This window comes from Falco peregrinus, chromosome 10 (genome assembly GCF_023634155.1).
Source record: "Falco peregrinus isolate bFalPer1 chromosome 10, bFalPer1.pri, whole genome shotgun sequence".
NCBI lineage: Eukaryota > Metazoa > Chordata > Aves > Falconiformes > Falconidae > Falco > Falco peregrinus.
In genome coordinates, this window is record NC_073730.1 from 5,066,125 (window position 1) to 5,087,649 (window position 21,525).

Consider the following 21,525-nt stretch of genomic DNA (forward strand, 5'->3'; position numbering starts at 1 on the left):
GAAGTGTTCCTAGTGATACACAGCTTTAAGTAAGAACGCCTATTCTGGCAAAACCTCATTTAGCTGAGGGCACTCTGCTCTTCAGGAGGTTAGGAAGGAAGCATCCAGCTGAGAGCCCCCAGCTATCTCTGCTCTGTGAAAAAAAAAATCCTATTTCGGAGCAAACACTGCTGCAAATGAAGTTGTATGCACCACCTTCAGAGGAATAAAGAAATCTTCACTCTAAGCCCATGCCGCTGCAGCAGGCATGAACGACAAAAGCCCCCCCAGGCAGCTGCTCCTCCTGGCACAAGCCCACATGGAGCAGCACAAGCGCATCGCTCAGCAGCAGCTTCACAGAAGAGTCCCCCAACAGAAGGATTTGGGCTTCTTTCCCAAAACAGAGCTGCTACTCCCAGCTCCACCATGATGTTGTTAACTTCTCCTCGCCCACACAGACCAAGTATATCAGAGGGTCAAAAACCATGTTGATGTCAAGTTATTAGACGGTCCTAAAGGCATTGCTTGCCCTAGGTCCTGCTAGAAGCTAAAACCCAAACCCAGTGCAACGTGCAGCAATGGAAAAAAAAATATTTTTTTTTTTTTACCCCTTAAAGGTTCACATGTGTAGAAGAATGTCTCCAGGTTTCAGGCAGCCCCAGGGAAGGCAAGAAGGAGAAGAGGGCTGCAGAGCTGTGATACTGTGTGAAAGGACCAGCCAGGTATTGCCACCACCTCTGCTTCCTCCAGATTCCAGTGGGATTCCCAGTTCCTCAAGTCACAGGAAAAACCACTGCATTCATACAGGGACCACCACAGCTATACCTGCTGGGCACAGTCTGCACACAGGGGACCCCATCTGCGCTTCTGGCACCCAACATGAGCCCCGTTTCTTTGTGAGGCAGATCAACCACCGTTGTTGCCTAGATTTGATTCATGTCTCCACACCACAACCAACATATCTGTCCATTTAATCTTCTACTTCTCTGTCTGGCCACTAAACTTCTTTAGAGCGGGGACAGGCAACGGTCAATTCCTAATACATACACACACAGAGATTTATTTTTATAATTGCCTTCAAAGAGGGGTTCATAGACTACTGCTTATATTCTTTCCCTCTCATGCAACCTTTGGTTGCATCACATTAAACTGCAGGTGGGATCCCCTCAATTGTCAAGTAGTAATTACTAATACCAGTTTTATGATCCAGCACAGAGTTTTGAAACACTGTTTCACCTCAAAGGCAGCCTCGATCAGAAAGGCCCACTGACAATCAGTGCCTGACAATGTCTACCTCTGCAAACCCTCATTTCAAGGGGCTGTGCTGCACTTAGGAGTATAAAGACAAAAAAAAAAAAAAATAGAAGGAACTAAATACCAGTTTGGGGTTTTTTTTTAATGGGCTGTTGGTCCAGAAAGAACAGAAGGGAAGGAAAAAAAGAATTGCCAGTGCTTTATTTTTGCACACTCAAAGACAGGGGAGGAGAGGTTTCCCTCTGACACTTCCAAACTGATGTATTTTCAAAACCAGGAGACAAAAAACACACATGCAAAGGGGTAGACAAGAGTCCTGCAGATCAGTGCAAAAGCACTTTACTTCTAAGAGGCAGGACAAATACTTGAAAGCCAGGCTGAGTAAACAGGAAAGCTGTAGACCCCAGAAACAATAGGATCAGTCGGGTTCCTTTTTTGGGTTTTACCACCAATTATTTCCCTGTGGTTTTGGAGAGAAGTTCCTCTTCAGCAATCCTCTCAAAAAGCATATTAGCTCCCAGCAGTGTGACGAGTATCACAGACTGGATGGGCTGGAGAGCAGGCCCTTGCAGCGCTCACCTGCAAGCCTCCGAGTGCTGTGACCCACCAGCCAACATAAGCAGGACAGACATCAGCAAGACAAACAGGGCTGTTCCCCAGATAACTTGGGAAGGGGTACTCCAGCTAACAAGGGCCAACACTTCTTATGTCATTATGAATAAAGTGAACCTAGTTTGGGGGATTTGGGTGCTTTTTGTTCAGGTGTGCATCACAGTGCTGCCAGCAGCCCATAGACGACATCTTCCGCAAGCCTAGGAACAGGTTATAAGGAACTTCTTGCAGCACACTTGAACTTCTAACACCATGCAACTCAGGCACCAAGCCAGACATGGTGGTTTTTCCACTCACCAGTCACTCACAGCACAGACCTGCCTTGAGGTTTCAGGCTGGTCCAGTACCATTTGCACCCTTTTCATATACATGACAAATTCATGGAAGTACCCTCGAAAAGATCAGGTGCTGGAGCATCCCAGGTCGTTTGGGTGTGGACCACGTGCTATGTCTGACACGCACCAGCTGGAAGCACTAACCCAGCTGACTACTAGCCGTTGGGTGTGCTGCACAGCCCTGCCTGAAGGGCAGACACCTACAGACTTGGTGGGTCACATACTCCCTTGTGTTGAGCATTCCTTCTAGTCAGCAGCATTTGATTTTGGGAAAAACACCAGTAAATGGAAGAGGAAGGCATGAAGAACAGCTTGGCTTTTCCTATCACTTTTGCAGGAGAAGCCATATCATTTGACACCATTGTTAAAGTCCAGGCACTAGCAGCCAGGTGAAGATCAGTAATCTCTGGGTCTGCCTTTTTTTTTTTTTAAATAAGAAATTTGACTAGCTAAAATACTGGGGGGGGGGGGAAGGGAGTGGGATTTCTTAAAAGCAAAATAATGATATGCAAAATACTGGAAATAAACACAGAAAAACCCTAGATCTCTTTCACAGATTTTCATCACACTCTACAATTTTATGCCCCATGCAGTTGTGCCTCTATCACACACCAAAAGCAAAGAACAACTGTGTGGAGATTCTCAAGCTGGTACAAAGCCACAAGTGGGAAGTGGCTCTGAAATACAGAGGTTTGGCAGAAAACAATGAGAAACCACTAAGAGGAAAGGCCTCGCACGAGAGGCAAGACAAACGTGACGCTGAAAACCAAGCAGCTGCAACAGCTCAACCACTTCAAGCTTCACTTTCTTCCATGACAGTGGAAAAGGCAGTGAGGAATACAAAAGCAGTGGAAGCAAAAATGAGAGGAGAAAAAAACCCCTGAAACTAAGAACCTTTTTCCCCTCAACAGCTAAGTAGCTAAAGCTTTCTGTACCAACCTGACAAGAAAGTTCCCAGGGAAAAAGCTAGCTGCCAGCTATATTCCCAAATTTAGCACAGAAATGTTGTGACCTATGACAGTAAATATTTCCTAACTTACAATCACAAGGATAAATAGAAACTGGGGAAAAAAAAAAAAAAAAAAAGACTTATGGAAGCACACTGCTCATTTGAACTCCAAAAAAGCCTCAAAGCATAATAGCATTTTCTCACACACACAAAAAAAATTAGTAGTCTCCACTGTTTTTTTAAAGGAAGTTGAAAACTACTACTGTTCTTCAATGAAAAACCTCCAGAAATAATAAAATCATTTGCCAAAATCTACAAAATTAATTTCTGAAGATGGAAAGTGAATGTATGCACTTGCTCTGAATGTGTTTTAGCTGTGCACCATGTGAAGTTGCAGGGGGGCTACTCCTCTCACACTCTAGCCCCAGCACTACCACGTACCTACCAGGTCCAAACAATACACTTTTGCATGTTGGAAAAAAGGCACAACCAGCAAGTGACATGGAGTGATCTGGTTATTTTTACAAAGTTTTTTATATACACTTTTTAGGATCTCTTTATATTATTAACACCATCTGTTGCACAAGTGTCAAAGCTGCATAGAAAGCAGCATCCCCCTGATGACGTATGATCTGATTTTGGGATCATTCCAAGTCTGGGTGAGGAAGCACCATTACTTGCTCATTATCAAAATACACATTCCCCTGCTGAGCTCGGTCTTGAAGATTAGATGATCCTACTAAATTAGGGGGAATACTAATTACATGAGGAAGAGAGGAAGGAAAATCACAAACCTGTGCAGCACAGAGGAAGAAAGAAGGGAATAATCACCATGTTGAACTGAAGTTCAGAACCTTCCCTGATTTCAACCATTTTAGGAAAGCTAAAAAGAACCCTCCAAAAAAACCTCACAACCCCACAGCTTTTTACCTTTCCTTTACGTTAGTCCTATGTCCCAGTTTCCCACAGAACTGTGGTTCCACACAAGTTACAGATGACTTTCACAGCTGCACAAGAAACAGTTGGACACAGAATACCACCTGGCAAGCATTGTGCAGGCTTGAGATAAGCCTGTGGATCTGCTAACACCATCAACAATGGCACAGTAAAATCTGTGTGGTCACCGTAAGATTTCCGTGATGACAAAATGCAGATACCAACAGCTAACTGCTGCTACTATAAAGAAGCCAACTTGAGACTGAGAGCTCAGGAAATTGCTCCCCATCATTTCATGCACTATTTACACTTGGAAGTTCATCCCTGCAAGCGCGATGGTCAGAGATGCTCATGGTTTAGGTTTATATTTGGGGACACAGCTCCACAGTTACAGAATCCCACCAAATAAGGGCCTGAGTGCCTCTGTCTTCTCTTCTGAAAGCCTGCCTTTGGTTTGGGACAAGCTTGGTGAAGTTAGGGGTCCTGAAAAAAATTCATTTGTTTTTTTACAGTGGTTACAACTGCTGGGGAGAGGGAAAATACAGAAACTTATTTGCTGCATGGTACAAATCGGTACAGTGTCATTCCTTCCTCTGTATCATCACTTGTGCTTTATTCCCTTATATATATGGGCTTGCCTGCACAGCGGTGAGACAAGGAACAAAAGAGGTTTTTTAGTAGAGAAAAGAGTTGTACCAGAAAGCAAATGGCTTATTTCAGGTTCTTTCACCAACTAGCTTTGCAGTTGGTGCCCCTTAATTACAAAAGGCACCAGTTCTTCAGAAATCCCAAGCTCAGCCTATTACTTGCAATAATTGCACTACCTCGTGAATGGTATCACTCTGAAAACCTGATTTATCCCAAAGACAGTCTCTTCTTCACTCATAAAAGCAGCTCCTCGTGTAAGGTCAAGAGGACATCAGAGAGCAACCCCTTCCAAAATCTGGTGCTTCTTAAAATACAAGGCGTGCTTCAGCTTCCAGCAAACCTATCAACACCAACACAATGGCCCTGCCTTGAGCATTTCTATTTTTAACATTTTCCATCCATGCAAAGGACATCTATTTAATAAACATAAAGAAAGCATAACAAAACAGAGTTGAACAAAACTTGTTTCAGGGCCAGCCTGATGTACATGAGCACAAGCTATAACCTTAGACAGCCTAAACGTATAGCAGGGGTTACCTAACTGCCAGTGTGTACCAGCCTCAGAGAGAGGGGAGGCGCTGAGAACTGATGCCTGATCACCTCGAAGCAAGACAGCACACGACAGAGTTGAATCTGATGCCAATGTTGATGCACGATATGCTTGTGTCACACAAGTGAGTGCCATCTGGTATGGCTGCCATGAAGAACAGATGCTACAAAGCATAAAGTTGACCTTAAATAGCTCGTTATTCATTAGATGTATCTGATCTCTTTAATTTTCTTTAGGATGCCTAGGATTGCACTGTAAATCCGAGTACTCACAGAGCGCCTTAAAAACCCCCTGGACCATGTACATGTGTGCACGCTATCTTTAGCAAACAAGCCTTTGCTTGCCTTGCTGGCAGGATTTGTCTTGCATTCAGGCTGAAGACACCCTGCTCCACAACGATCACAAACTCGGAAGGAAACTGTGTGTTTAGCATCAAAAATAAAGTGACCTGGAGGTTCTCCAGTCTCCCTCCCGGCAGAGAGGGCTGAGTACTCCAAAACCCCCAGCAGGACTCTGTGGCTTACATAGCCCAGTGACTTCATGCTACTTTTGAAACCAAGCCCATTTTGGACAGCTTTCTAACATTATCTGGGGAGGAGGGAGTTGACCATTCACCACCTTTCCCCCAAAATGGAGGGGAGGGGAAAGGATGAAGTTGCACCACAAAACTGTGCCGGCACTTGCAAAGGAGCTTTCAGTGATCTGACAAAACAGCATCTGTCCCTGTGCTCTACTTTCAGGCATCACTACCCATACATCCCTTACAGGGATAAAACAAAAGTCCTCGGTGTGTCCTCTGCCCAAGCACCCTCACAACCCCCCACCAGTGATCACCAAATCTCTTCCCAGCACATCAGAGGCAGCTCCAGGCCAGCAGATGGGCTGGATCCTTCCAGCAAGAGTCGCCTGGGCAGGAACTGCTGCATACCCATGCAAAAATGCATCGCTCTAGGGTTTTTTCTTGCTCATCTTTATCTCTGTGTGGGCAGGACACATACTAATGGGAGACTTCTGTAAGAAAAGCCCTCAAGTATGCTAAACTCGTTTTCCATTCCTCCAGGAACCTGCAGATTAAGCAAATAGGTGAAAGTTGCATTAAAAAAAAACAAACCAAAAACCAAACACACTCCTTAGGACTCATGAATACAGTTTATTTGCAGGACCAACAAGCACTTATTTTGTGCCCATAAACAGAAGGCAGAGACACAAGAATAGTTATATTCTACAAAGATTTATAACCATTTACTGGCTGACTGTTCACAGCAGCGCTACAAGCTCTGTAGAGGTGGCAGGTGACTTGCAGGAAAACCTCCCAGGAGACACACATGCCAGTTTTTCATCTTTTAGGAAGCTTTGCTGACGCAACATCAGCCCAGCCAACCTGACACGTGAAGTACAATAATTCTGCAGGAGCTGTTCTAGTGATTAACCCAAATCGCTGAGACTCTTCAGCCTCCTTCTCTCCTTCAGCATACATTTAACTCCTAAATATGCCATGAGTATCAGCAGCACAAGAGTCTTTTATGGGCTCTATCTCATCCATCGCTATGGGAACTCCAAGCCCACAAAGAGAAAAGCAAGTCATTATGGTATTATTAATTCTAAAATGAGTAAGCCTACAAATTGGATTGCATGGGGATATACCATCTCAATCTTCAGCACCATTTATGAAAATTAGTTTCATAGAACTTTTTTAGCCATTCTTTGTGATGAAAAGCTTTTTAAAAAGACAAACAAGTGAACTGTTTATCAAGTGATTCTTCCACTCTAGATCAATCTGTTAACCTTCAGTCTGCTTCCAGAATAGTCAAGCAGCTGCATAAACAACAGTTTGCCTACTTATTTTAATGGTTTATTAATTTAAAAAAAACAAATTTCATTATTACTGCTTATGCAAAGTCAGCTAAAACAAGCTAAGACAGCTGAATCTCTAAATAAAGAAGTTTTGCATAAACTGAATTCTTGTAGAGTTTTACTTTAACTTACACACATGAATGTCTTCTCTATGAAAATTCTGCCTCAGAAATGCTCTCTGATCTCTGCCAATCTTTTTCTCCAGTTTCTTACTTCAACCAATGACCTGCATCCATGTCCAAGGCACAAAAGTGGAAATTTCAAATTGCTCATTTCCTTCCTTATACAAGCCTCAGCTTTCAAAGCTCACAGTAGCTTACCATAACCTGAAGTCCTCACTTTGACTTCAGCTTATCACAAAAGTCCTTTAAAAAAAAAAAAAAAAACAGTTTTAGGGTGTTCTCAAATTGGCTGCAGCTGATAGAAGTCAGTTCCCCCATCCCCCAGCTGTGCATCCCCAGTGCCTCCTTCCCACCAGCCAGCACTTACACAGCCACAGGCACATCCCAGTATCACCAAGGCCACCAAAAGGTTATCTTTCCATCAAATTAGCCGCTGGGTCTTAATCAAGCAAGCTAATACAACTAGCCAAGGGCTGTGTGACTCCTTGCCCCCAGCTGCTGTGAAGTGGGTAGGGCTGAAAGAAGCTAGTGTGCCCTGAGGGACTGCGAAGCCACACCTTCATTCCTTGCCTCCCAAATTTTAAGCACCCCACTGAGCCACAGGACCCCTGTTCCACAAGGACACTGTGCAACTCACACACACAAAAGGCTTCTGCCTTGCAATCTGTTGTCACAGCAACTGACACAAAACACACGGTATCAGCACGAAAGGCTTGCGAGGAGTGGAGGGGGAAAGGGAAGCGGTACATGGGCAAGCAAAACGGTATAGAGATACAGGGCGAGTATTTGATCACATCTTGACTGCTGTTAGTCAAGCCCAGAACAGAAAGCCCGAGCCTCCTACAGCTCATCCTCATGGTTTATGCATGGAACGTTTGGGTGAGAAGGGACCTTTACAGGTCGTTTAGTTCAAACCTCCTGCCATGAGCAGGGACATCTTCAGCTCAATCAGGTTGCTCTGAGCCCTGTCTGACTTGACAGTTAATGTTTCCAGAGGTAGGGCACCTACCACATCTCTGGGCAACCTGAGCTGTTTCACCACCCTCATTATAAGAAAATTTTCTTTCATCTAGTCTGAATCTACCCTCTTTTAGTTTAAAACCACTATACCCTGTCCTATCGCTACAGGCCCTGCTAAAAAGTCTGTCCCCATCTTTCTTATAAACCCCCTTTAAGTACTGAAAGGAAGTTGTTTAATGACGATTTGGCTGGTAATGACTATTTACCTTGGTAACATTCTTCAAAGATACAGGCATGGTAGACAGAAGGTGCTGCAGGAATGCCTTACCAATTATTTATTAACCTCTTTTTAACTGCTGATTCAGAATGACCAGTAATCTTTTCCAACAAGGTAAGAATCCTCCCCTTCAAAATCTTTAAACAAGTCTGCCTCAAGGATGGAGGGAAAAAAAAAAAAGCACACAGAGCTAGGAGTTGCACACTTTTAACTACAAATGCTTGTTTACACTTTAAAGAAAATCTCTGCTACCAGAACTTAAATAATCATTAACTCCATGACAGAAAGACTATGATGTTCCACTCCACAATATGCAAAACCATCATCCCTTGTCCCAGAGGCTTTTTTCTGCTTCCATCTCAGCAAGCAGATGCAAGAATAAAGAAGGGGTCTTAGCATCTACCGCAAGAAGCAGGACAGTCAGAAAGCCAGTACAAATTTTTTTATTTTTTTCCCCCTAGAAAGTAGTGAGACTGCCCTTATTTTGGACCTGGCAAGACACCTTATAGTACCACCTGAAGCAAATGCCATCTCTTTCCCAAGGGTAGCCAGGCACCCCATAACTTGATGAGTAACTGCTACATAGAAAACAGCTTTCACAAGCTCCATGCCTGCTTTCCAACCAAAACTTTCTGCAATGCATTACCTTTTCTGCTGAGTTACCTGTGCTGAAACCTGGCTTTAGAACACCAGCAGCAAGACAGCAAAACTAACAGATTTAAACTGTATGTTTTAAGACAAGCTGCCCCTGAGCAGCCAGCACAGCTACCTGAACAAAGCAAGCATTTCTGCAGACTGCTGTTACAGGAGCACATTCTCCATTTGGATTTTGGACTATTACCAGCAAATTTCTTAAGCAAGTCTGGACACACGTCACTCCTCAGAGGGGGGCAATAAAAAGTTTTCCCCTGTTACACTAATTACACACAGAGATCAGAGGTATGACCCAGCACTCTACACTTTCACATCCTCCACAGGTCCAATGGCAACACCAATTCATTTACTTGAGGTTTCTTCCAGCTGGTCTCTTGTGGTTTCCTGAAATCCATGAGCAGCTTTCTGCAGCCAGGGAGGAAGCAGCAGGGATGCCAAGCACATGGGATGCCCGAACCAAGCAGCTGTGTGTTTGCAGGAAGGACAAAAGCCAGCAGGGCTGCCAGCACTGCTGTGAATTTCAAAGACTCATACAATTTAGCCAGGCACAGTTTAAACTTTCTGTTACACAGTGCTAATGGCACAGGTTAATGACTCCAAACTCTATTCCTTTTGCTGAACCACATCTCTTCCCACAACCCCTCTCTATGTGCTGTATAAACACTCAATACCACTCCTATCGATAGGATCACCATTTCAAAACGCGTTTCATTCCCTCCCACTGTTTTCAAGTTAACGTCGACTTTTTAGAGGTGGGAGCAATTAGAAAAAAAAAAAAAGTTAAAAAAGCAGGATTTGGGGGACAGAAAGGCTGAGAGACAGGGTCCTTTCCATCTGCCAGAGCAGCATGTTTAGTTTCTACCATACAGTTCACAAAAGAACATGCCATAGCCCTGGTGTTGCAACACAGGCCAAAATGACATGAAAAAGGTGATTAACTCACTGACAAATTAACAAGGAGACATATTTATTACAGGGTTTTGCAACTGGAAGAATTAAGATTCCTATAAAAAATGTAGCCTTTTCCATGTAACAACTAGTGACACTGTCCAGGCAAAGATCAGTGTCAGCAGCGCAGACCGTAGCACAGTTATAACCACACATCCAAACCAATTTGGTGAATAAGAGAACAGTCAAGCACACCAGAAAACCAGTCCAGTTCGTCCCCTGACACAAATAAGAGCTTTAACCAAAGCTTTCAACCTCTGCTGGCAACTGCAGTACTCACGAGCAGCTAGTGCTGCAGCTGCACCACAGCTGCACCACAGCTGCTCCAAGCTTTTTCGGACACCGTGGGTAGGTGCTATGAATGAGCTGTAAAACATTACTTGTCACCAAAAACCCCGGGACTGTTACTGCCATCTTTCTGCTTGAGCTTGCAGAGAATCAAAACACAGAAAGGCAACAAAACAGACTTTGGGAATATTCTTACGTCCTTCCCCAGTGCCACCTATGTACATTCAGAGCCACAGACAAAACACATTTCTCCAGAGATTTCTAAATATATCGGTGGATACCAAATTAAAAGTCTTTTAAGGGAGCCTCTTGGATAGTTTTTCATTAAATTGTGTGCTCTGTACCCAAAGACCAGTGGCAGTCTGCCAAGGAATGGAGAGAACCAGCCTGGAGCGCAAGGGGTATGCCATGTTCAGGATTTACAATCTTTCCAGCATTTCCAAGCAAGTTATGGACTTCTCATGGCACAGCTCCTACATCTTACAAGGAATGGAAGTACAGAAACATAAGGCCAGAAAGAAACCAGTGGCAGAGAAAATACACCTTAGGCTGACCAAAACCTTTAAGTGCTATCCCTTGCCTGCTCGCCAGGGATAGACAAGCAATATGGTGTCATCCCGCAGCCTTTCAGCCAGATGCTCACTCATGATCTATGCTGGCAACTTCTAGCAACTTCTTCACCCAATAGCCTCGACATTCTGATTTAAAGAAATTTAATTCTGGAAAAGGAAAAAGACGTTATTTGTTCCTGCCTTTTTTGGAAAGGGACAAGCAATACTAAAGTCACTTGCAAGGGAACTGTGGTTTCAGAGCTGTAGTTCTGTTTCCTAGAGTTATTTACCAAGACTGGAAATAGCAATCCTTCATGAAAACCCCAAGCTTCCCTTCCTAACCACAAGCCAGAGACTCTGACACTGCAACAACCTACTTGCAATGTTTTCAGCTAAACTGCCAAAAAGAAACAGACATTATATGCACACTTTCTCGCAGTAGTTATGATAAAAGTAAAAAAGGCCCTTATTTCCTAAAAGTGCTCTGAAGCCCTTGGAAAAGCTCATCTCTGCATCATTACTTCCAAAATAATCCGTACTTTGTTCAATAAGGAACTCAGATTTAGCTGCCTCAATGCTGGAGGCACCAGGGACGGCCCTGCTTGCTCCCTTGCAACCGGGGACTGCTGGCAGGAGGGTGAGAAAGGGGCAGCACACATGTAGGGATGTATGCCGAGTCACTCTGCTTAGAAAGCAGAAGAGCAGTGACTCGTGTAATGCTGGTAATTTAATCAGTTAACTCATGCCTGCAGAGCACGGATAGAGGGGACCAAAAAGCCATCTCAGTCCAGAGCACCCTTCCCAGCTCCACCAGCAATCCCAGCAGAGGGGGGACAGGAGAAGGAGCAGGCTGAGAGGCAAGGTAGGGAGAAAAGTAGATTTCATTAAACAGACACTGCATAAAGGCGAGACCTTGCTTTATTTAGAGTTCACACTTCACTCTGGCAGCACCAGCAGCCCCTGCAGCAGCTGCCCCATCCCTGTTTGTATCTTCTTCGTAACCCTGCTGGGAATCAACAGTGGAAAACATTAGTTCTTTCCGACAAAAAAAATGGCTTCAACTCAGGAAAACTTGTCCTTCAACAAAAGGCTTCCCCTCGATCCCAAACCCTAATGTGTGCAAGAGGAAAAGCTACAAAACAGTATTAAGCATTTAACAATTCTGGACTTCCATCATACTTATCTGAGCATCGCTGGAGTCCGACCAAAATGAAAACCACCAGCCTCTTGTCCGAAGACATGTATAAAGCGGCGAGCATAGGAGGGCAGCAGCCACACTACCCACGCAGGCTGAGAGGCTACTGCTGGGATGAGAACCGCAGGGACATCTCAGTTCAACAACCCCATCCCAGGGAGCAGGGGGAACCTTCCCAAACTGGACAGCCCAGGAACATCTCGGTACCCAGGGAACGGGAGCAGGAGGGAGGTGAAGCCCAGGCAAGCTCCAAGGAGCTTCAGAAAGGAGAAGAAAGGGAGAGGGGTCTAGAAAACACAAGTAAAGCAAACAGGAGGTCTGCAAGCTTAGAGCAACCACCGCCTTAAGCATCAGCTTCTTAACTAGTCCATCCAGAAGCTGATTCAGTGTTGAGAATTACTCCGGACAGGACAGCAGGACCCACAAGACCCGTGAAAGCAGCTACCGAAAGCAGAGAAAGCATCAGCTGGAAGGAAAGCATCAGCTGCTGTAACAGAAGTAGGTTGCTGGGCCAGCCCCTGCACCCCTACCGCCACAGCCAGGAGGCAGGGCAGAGGGAGACACTCCAGATCCCCACAAATAAACCACATTTTTTTCAGAAGCTGGGAGGCAAGGGCAGCAGGCAGGGCAGCCTGTCCACAGCTGCTCCCCAGGGACCAGCCCCACACGCTGCCGGGAAGAAAATCCCACTGCAAAATCTCACCGGATGGGAGCATGTAAAGGACTGCAGATGAAAGGGCTATAAATAATCATCATGCACCACAGAAGTCTTAGGACAAGAGCATTTTCTTTTTACTCAGTCAAGCAGTCCCACTTAACACTTTGATACCAAGAAGCATCTGATGGTAGTTTTTCCAGAAGGGACTGATTTTTATTCCACTAACCTCAGTAAGAGATCCTCCCAACACAAAGCGCTCCTTTCAAAGCACGTAGCTTATACTCCACAACCTTGTAAGCACAGCATAAGAAAGCACCAAGAAAACAGCCCATCTATCCCTCTTGATGAGGTTCAATGCAACCATTTGCTTAAAGCGTCTGAGACACATTATCTTCTAATTAGAAGATTAGATGGATTCACTTTCCTGAAACAAAATACACAGGAAAAAATATTTAAAAAAACAAAACAAAACCACAACTGTTTGGGATCCTTGATATCCCACCCACCCACCCCAGAACAAACAAAAAAACCCACAGCCCAAGTGCGACATGCTGCACAAGCAGCAGCGCACAGCGGTGGGAACAAGGTCCTTCCTGATACCAAGTAGGTTGAGCTATAAAGCAGACCTTGAAAACTCAAAAGATGAAAGCAGTGTTGCTTAGAACTGGGCTGGTGCCAACCCCAAAATCTGCAGTGCTCCCTTGGCCCTGGAGCACCTGAGAGAGTGAGCATTTCAGGCAACCCACAGGCTACTACATGCAGTCAGCCACTGGCCACTTGAACACACAGGTGCTGGGGAAGAACAGCCCCTGCTACCAAGCAGGTTTTGATGTTTGGTAGATTTTTAGGGGGTTTTGGTGGTTGTTTTTTTGTTTTGCCTTTAAAAAAAAAAAAAATACTCCCTAGATATAGCTGATCTTTCTGTTGTAAAGGCCCCTACCAATGCAAGGGCCGAGTCTTCCTCCTTTCCACTTCAGGCCATTGATAGGGGCCAGCTGCCAGTCCTGACACCATTTAACAGTTCTGCACCCTGATCTTCCCACACCTCAAGATTCAAGAAAATTACCTCGTCCTCCTGTAAAACACAGGAGCCACTACAAAGCCAAGTCAGATAAGTAGTTCTCCAAACATACCAAACTCTGCAACAGAGACTAGAACATTCAGAAAGCTGACCCAAGAACCCAGAAATGCTGGATCTTCACAAGATCTCAATAGATAGTCTCTAAAAAAGCCTTAAAAATCTTCCCCTTCCCCCACAAAAACAAGAAACCCCCAAACCAACTGAACAAAAGAAGCCCTCAAGCTACCTGGAAGTCTACCTCCCATGTACAAGATGGTACTAGCTTACCTACCAAAGGAAAAAAAAATCCAATAATAGTTTTTGGATACTATTTCTAAAAGAGGAAATTTTGAAATTCTCCATTACTGAACACAGCTGTGTTGTGTCAGAACTGCAGGCATGATTACCAGTGGAAACAGCTCTTTGATGACTATCACACTGGAATATCTAAAACAAGTAGAAGCATGGAAACCAGAAGCGCTTTGCCACCCAGTTTCAAAACAAAATGCTGAAGATCACTGAATAATATATAAGGGGGTTGGCTGGGGTTTGGTTTTGGTTTGGGTTTTTTGTTGGGGTTCCCCCCCCCCCCCCCCAAAAAAAAAAAATCTCTCTCAAATAGGCTGGACTGAGGAGGAGATTAAAGACCGAGGCTCATTTGTTTTCTTTAAATTGAAACAAAGTCACCTTGCCATTTCAGAGCCTTTTTACAGGTGATGAGTTTTCACCATTTTCCAAGCTTTTACATCTGATAAATTCTGAGAAATCATTGTGTCTTACCTCAAAAGCACCTAACACACCCCACAAAGGCTTACAGCAGTTTGCACCTGCAGTCTGGCAGACTACAAAAGGCTGGCTCTCCTCTCAGCATTCCCCGTCCCATTTGACAACTGTACATGCCTACTAGTAGCAGCTCTTTAATCTCCTGGTGCAGTTGCTTCATTAGCAGCTGTCCTAAACCTCTCATCAATGCCGATGCGACAGCCAACATCACCATAGTACCAGCAAGCTGCTAGAAACACGACATTATTCAAGGGATGCTACAGAGAGCAATCCCAAGTACATCCTTTGCAGATGGCTTAGCATTAGGAGATTGTCCTAGCATTACAAAGAGCTTTAAACACAGCTAGTGATGCCACAGGTCCTCCACACCAGGATCCACATTCATCCCTCACTTAAAGACCATAAAGCTTAATTTGAGACACACAGGGCTACTCTGCACCTGGGGGGGGACCCCAATATACTCCTGTTTGCACGGCAGTACAACATACCCAGCAAGAGTTTTTTGCAGAAATACTTCATTTTCTTATCAAAACACACCGTGGTAGCCACCAATAAGCAAGATTTCATGGTTAAGTGACACGCAAAAGCAGGCTGAAACAGCTCTTCTCAGGCAGGAGCTTACAAGAGGGCCTGCAGCCCCAGGCTGAGCTCCTGAAGGTTATTATGAACCAGAGACAGTGACGTTAGATGCGACTAGTTCAATTTAACACACCAGACCTCGTGTCCCAGCTAACTCACAGGTACAAAAAAAGAACCAGACAGTGAGCCTGCGTGAAATCACTCAGCACTGCAGTCACCAGTGATGGCAAGTGATGAATTAAGGCCCTGAGGACACAAGCGGGAGGTCTCCGTCTGACAAAGGTTGCATGATTAAGGACACACTCACAGTCGTGTTTTTAAGAATTATGGTGAACTAGAGATCCAAATTTCCCATCCTATCCATCTGCGCTGGAAATTATTTTCTCTACATGTTTGCAGAGCAATCCCATTTTTCATTTCCGCGGGAAGTGGCAGCCTCGGATTTTCACTTGCAGAGTCAAAGAGACTGCGAGAGCCTCCCGAAGCCTCAGGCTGCAAGAGAAATGCTACCGAATAAGCCAGAAAATTTTCAGCAAGCTAACCATTCTGAGCAGCAAACGACAGTTTCCAAGATTTAAACCTACAAAAGCAACTATCTGACTGTGTCAAAACCAGTGATTAATCGTCCCAGCAACGCAGGGCAAACACCACAAATAGCAGCTGTTTTTGCAGCAAAATACCACACAAACTCAGCTCTCTCCATCCCCCAAAATAAACGCTCTGCCACATACAGTACTCCCAAAGACGTCACGCAGTGGCATCAGCACCCCAAGAAAGATGCAGGACAGAGGAACTGGAGAAAACCTGGGAATTTAAAGGGTATGCGGGAAGCGATAAAGAGCTTTAAAGCGACTTTATATAACCGCACTAAACAACTGCTGGCCATTAAAAGCCCTGATCTCTTAACTACTCATGTTGAAACCTGCAAATTGTAAATCAAGCCTCTGCAAAACCAACTAAAATAGAGTCCCCCCCAGGGCTCCTCAAATACCACCGCGAAGCCACTGTGGCGCAGGGCTGGCCCTTCCCAGCCCTGGCTCAACAAGTCTGCGAGGGCTTCCCAGCGCACCCCGTAACGCCAGCCTAAGTGCCGGAAACACTCTCCCAGAGCATTAATTACCATTTCTCAAGAGTTTTCAAATTGCAGCTATGCTACGCAAAACTTCACGTGCGTCCGTCCTGCTTGCTCGCAGTTGGTTTCACCGTGGTTCCCTAGGAAGGCAACGAACCGCAGCCTCATAAACTTTTGATAGGATAACCAGCAAACCAAGGGCATCGCTCTGCTGCACTAAGTAAAACAAAGCAACTGATTGCGTCCCAGCAGCATAAACTAGGTACTTAATTTAAGGCACACTTTATAGCCCTCCATTAAATGAAAAAAAAAAAAAAAAAAAAAAAAAAAAAAGCTGCTTTTCTGCACTAAAGAAAAAAAATCTCACCTGCTACAAACAACTGGCAAATCAAGCTGAGGCTGAACACAAGAACTGGCATCTTGCCTAGGTTGCCTTGTAAATGCCTTCAAATGGCAGTCATACCCCAAACTACACTTTGCAGACAAAGTATATATAACCAAGCATCATCGCTCTCCTCAAAGCCAAATAAAGGACTGAGTGGTTAGAAAAGGAGGACGTGAAAGAGACAGGCAATCCATTTCTCCTAACCACCAACCGCTTTTACAAGTCTTTCTTTTTATACATACAAGATACCATCCGGCTGGGTGACATGGGTTTCTAGGCTGGTCTACAGCAGGGATTTCAGAAGAATTCAAGATCAGGAACACTCAGCTCTAACCACAATCCATGCCCACAGACGCAGCCGACATATTTTTAATGAAGGTAACCAGCAATTTCATTTTTCTTCTTGAAAAGCAGGCTAGCAGAAGGCTGCCTCCCAGCACCAAACACCAGCTCCTCTTCCCAGGCAATGACAGGAGTAGGAATTGGTCCTTCCTGCCTACAAGGTATCCCTGAATTCACAGCAGAGGCCACCAGCATCATCGGTCAAGCACATCTCCTGGGCACTGTCCCTGCTGAGATGCAGTGGGGACTCACCTGCACTGGGAAAGCCAGACCAGAGCGCTCCTAGCTTGCAGGCTGTTGATAAAAGCACAACTGCTCTCAGCAGAGGTGGGGCCACCCCACAACCACCAAAGAGCCACCAGCATGCTGAGGACGCTGCCTCTTTGTCCGAGGAACAAAACACCAGGATCACGATAGCTGAAATCAAGCAGATCCAAGCAGAGAGTAAAAGTGGTGGGGAAAAATGAGAGATGCCTCCAGCAGGGCCAGCTGGGAAAAGAACAGGGAGGCACACGTAAAAGTGGATTTTAAAAGGTGTGGAAACAACAGAAAGCACAGCAAAATTAGAGCTGCAGAAGGAAGAAGTGAGAATCTGCTCTGAAAGAAGAGATAAATCTGAAAAAATATAAGCCCTTAATTAACACCATTCAGCACCAAAAATACTCCATGCTACTTCTTTACCCCTTCTTTGAGTGCTCAAAGGAGCATCTTTAACACACGTCTTTGTTTTGGTGCATTAGGGGTCTAAATAGCAAAGCTGTGCTAAAACATACGCACACAAAGTGCTGGGGAGATGCCAGAGCTATCCCAATGCTCCCAGCAGAAGCAAACAGCACAGACTGTAAAAATAACGTGACATTCTGGCTTCAAAAAAAGCAGACAACTATCTACATACTGTAATGGCTCGGCTGCCATCTTCTATTTAAAAGCTGGCACCGCTGCCGCATAGTCCTTTATTCCTGGAATATATGGGAACATGGCGGGAGGGTAGTGTTGGGGGGCTGGCGGGGGGGGAACTAAAAGACTGGTTGGGCCAAGTCAAAATTAGAAATAATTCAACCTGAGGAACTGGAAAACGGAGGAAGTGAAAGGAAACTTTTAAGATAAGTGGAAGAAAGGACACAGCAGTGCTCCCCCTCCTCTCGCCCACTAACCTAATTACCCAGACACCACCCTGGGAATGGGTTCAACTTCCCCCTTCTCCCGATTCACAGCTGCAGACTCACGTCTCCGAGCCTCTCCGGGGAGGCCTCTTACTTAGGGGGTCTTAATACCCTCTCATACAAAGAGAAACAGCTTTTATAACTCCAGATGTTCCTTGTGCAGGGACTGGTAATTACGCCAACTCCCCTCTCCCCAGGGAACACCCTAACTTCTGGGCACGTATTTCCTCTCCAAACACTTCCAGGGATCCAAGCCCTTAACTCGGTAACAGTGATCTGCGCTGTATTTTTCTGTATCAGGCTCTTTGCTGGCATCTAGTCCCCAAACCAAAGGGGTTTTTTAACTTGTTTTGAACTACAAGTTGTAAGATTCAAAGAAACCCACATTCACATGTTGGCAACAGGCCCACAGCTCTTACTGACCTCTTGCAGGTTCCTCCAAAACATTACTCTGATCTACACTGACTTAACATCACTGGATGTTAATTGAGACATCCCAAACTGCAGAAAACTCAGTGCAGGACGGCATTTACATGCTGAAAGCCTAGAGTCGATGCTGCCGGTCCTGAATGGGTGCAAAGCAGCACTAACCATTCAGGATACCAGTGCCTTTAGAAATAAAGGCAACTGCGGAATCAAACAAGGATACGGGTTTGAGCACACAGCCTAATCCTCAAAGATCTTGCAGAACTAACTGCATAAAAGGGCTTTGTGTCCCAGAATGCATTTACGTCCTACCGAGTACAGAAATACTTGTTAAGCTCTTTGCCTCTTCTCTCACTGAGGTCAATAATTAAGTGTCCCGCAGACCATGGTGCGCCATGGGGAATGGCCCTCAGGCACACAGAATCCAAATGCGGCACCCAACAGCTCATGCACACAAAGATGGTTTGAAGAGTTCACAGAAGCAGAGCAGAGCAATGCTGCAGAGTTTGGGGCGCCGGAGATGCCCCAAATGGCACTTTGCAGTGCTTGACGGTTCTTCAGCCTGCAGTGAACTCAGCAACGCATACAAAGTCATACAGGAATGTCTACTGCTCGCACAGCACATGCACAGATAGCTTAATGCTTCGCGGCTAGCTGTCTTAAAACTAAGTCCTGCCACCACTACCATGCCAGTAACAAGCTTCTGATCCTTCAAAGGCTTTACACTACAAATATGCCACCCAAAACCCTAACTCGGGGCGGGGGGTTAACAAATGGGGAAAAAAAACCATCAAGTATCTGAATGTCACACAGCTTCTGCTTAAAAGTTATACTCTAGCCTAAAATATGCCAGAGCAAATATACAAAGCTACAAGAGCCTGCAAACAAACCTAAAACCCAAGTGACTAGCAATCATATTGCAATATTACAGTATTTTAAAGATGCAGTTGTTTTCTTCACAAGAAACATGCACATTTCTTCAGCGCTCAGGACATGGCACATTGTTTGCTTTAGTGTGTTGAAACAACGTTATTTTTGTAATACCCATGTGTATGTATGCATACGGGTGCACAGAGTCAAGGACAGCAGTAATGCAGATGTGTCTATAAACTAAACTTTACCTTGTTAATGAAGAATGATGATGATTTATATTAAGAAGTTGAGATAAAACCTTAGCTTACTGTTTTTTCCAGGCACCTCCCATAAAAATTTCCAAATGTACAAAAAAAAAAAAAAAGATAAAGATAAAGAAGCCTTAGTGACTACCTCCCCTCATCCAAATGACTACACATGCTTCTGTGGTGTATTTATTTAGAAGCTCCTAACACAAAGAAACACTTCAGGGCAGCAAGGCACTCCCAGCTGCTGGGGCAGATGGATGCGCTCAGGCGACCCCGGTACAGGGCTGGGCACCATCATCACCTCACCAGCTCGGGTGGGAGCTTCCACACAACCTGCTCGCAGGCTGTCAAACCCAAGATCCAGCTGCCTGACCCCTAATGCAAGTTTTTTTCCTCTGGAAGTGAGACGCGTTACTGACGCTAAACTTAAGATTCAACAGGCTGCTCTTGATTAGAAACTGTGAATGGTTACAGCAGGACTTTTTTTAATTTTCACTTTATTTGATGACATGAGGATATAAGCTGTGGTTTTAACTTTCCGTTGGCTGGCTTGTCCTCCAGTTCTAAACAATCACCCTTCCTCCACGTCATGAGAGCTTAAACAACTGAATGCACAGGGGAAAAGAAAAGCTTGCCCACAAGCCAAAGCGAGGGCTAAAACACTTTATCCCGAAGGAACTTCTGGACATGCCAATTATCAGAAAATTCACCTTCTTTGTTATTGACTCGATGTTAGGAGTTCTGCGGCAATGCTGACCGCTCTCTGACAAAGCAGCCCCCCCCCCCCCCCCCCCAGCACCTCACGGGCAGCGCTGCCCCGGCGTACGAGGGTACCGGGCAGACGCGCCCGGCAGCCTGCAGGGCAGCACACGGGGCATCGACAGCACCGCCAACGCGGGCTGCGAGGGAGCGACCCCTTCAACACTCGGTTTGGCTCTGCCTCTGCGGAGGAGGCTGAAATCCAGGTTTGGAAAGGGCCGTTCTGCAGCTCAGGTTCTCCTCACGGGCCAGCAGCCGCGGGGCGAAGAGGAGCCCGCATCGCGCCCTACGGGACCGAGCCCTCGGCCACAGCCGGGACTCCGCAGCCAGCCCGGACCCGGGACGAGCCTCCCCCAAGCCGGCAGCCAGCCGCTTACACCCACCGACACCCCCGCGCCAGCCACCCGCTGCCCCCAGGGGCCCGGCCACAGCCCCCCGAGCGCCCCTCAGCCCGGCGCGGCCCCGCCGCCTTGGGCGCCCTTTTCCCTCAGGGCGGCGCGGGGCGGCGGGCGCTCCTTACCCAGGTGGAGGGTGAGGTTGACGGCGGTGGGGTGCTGCACGCCCGCCAGCATGGTGCGGCTCTGCCACCAGGTGGCGTCGGCCGGGCTGTTGTAATCGGTGAGGAAGGCGGCGCCGTGGCGCAGGTGGGGCTGGGCGGCGTCGCAGAGGTGGCAGGACTGGGTGACGCCGGTGACGCCGGTCTGCACGCAGTACTCCTCGGCCGGCGTCCCGCACGTGTGGGTGGCCAGCACCGTGGCGTTGAAAGCGGCGTTGACGAACTCGGGCATGCAGCGCTGCGGCCGGCCGCTCCGCTCCTCCGTGCACTCGTCCATGGCGCCGCCGCACCGCCCCGGCAACCACAACCACAGCACCGCCAGCCACAGCGCCCGCGCCCGGCGCTGGCCGCCGCCCCCCATGGCGCTGGGCCGCCGGCGGAGGGGCTGGCCGAGCGGCGCGGGCCGGCGGAGGGGGGCTCGCTCACTGGCTGCCGCCGCTCCGCTCCTGGCCGGTGGACGGGACGGGATGGGCCCGGCCCGGGCGAGGCGAGGCGGCGCGCGCGGGCGG

At 46.4% G+C, this 21,525-nt stretch overlaps 1 protein-coding gene across 1 annotated transcript in view; it reads right to left on the reverse strand.

The window, feature by feature from the left end:
- Positions 1–21,525, reverse strand: part of LAMC1 (laminin subunit gamma 1) — a 69,417-nt gene extending 47,892 nt beyond the window's left edge. Inside the window, exon 1 of the mRNA XM_055815385.1 lies at positions 20,981–21,525. Within this exon, the coding sequence (XP_055671360.1) occupies positions 20,981–21,377 (397 nt within the window). The 5' untranslated portion in view covers positions 21,378–21,525. The remainder of the gene's footprint in view (positions 1–20,980) is intronic.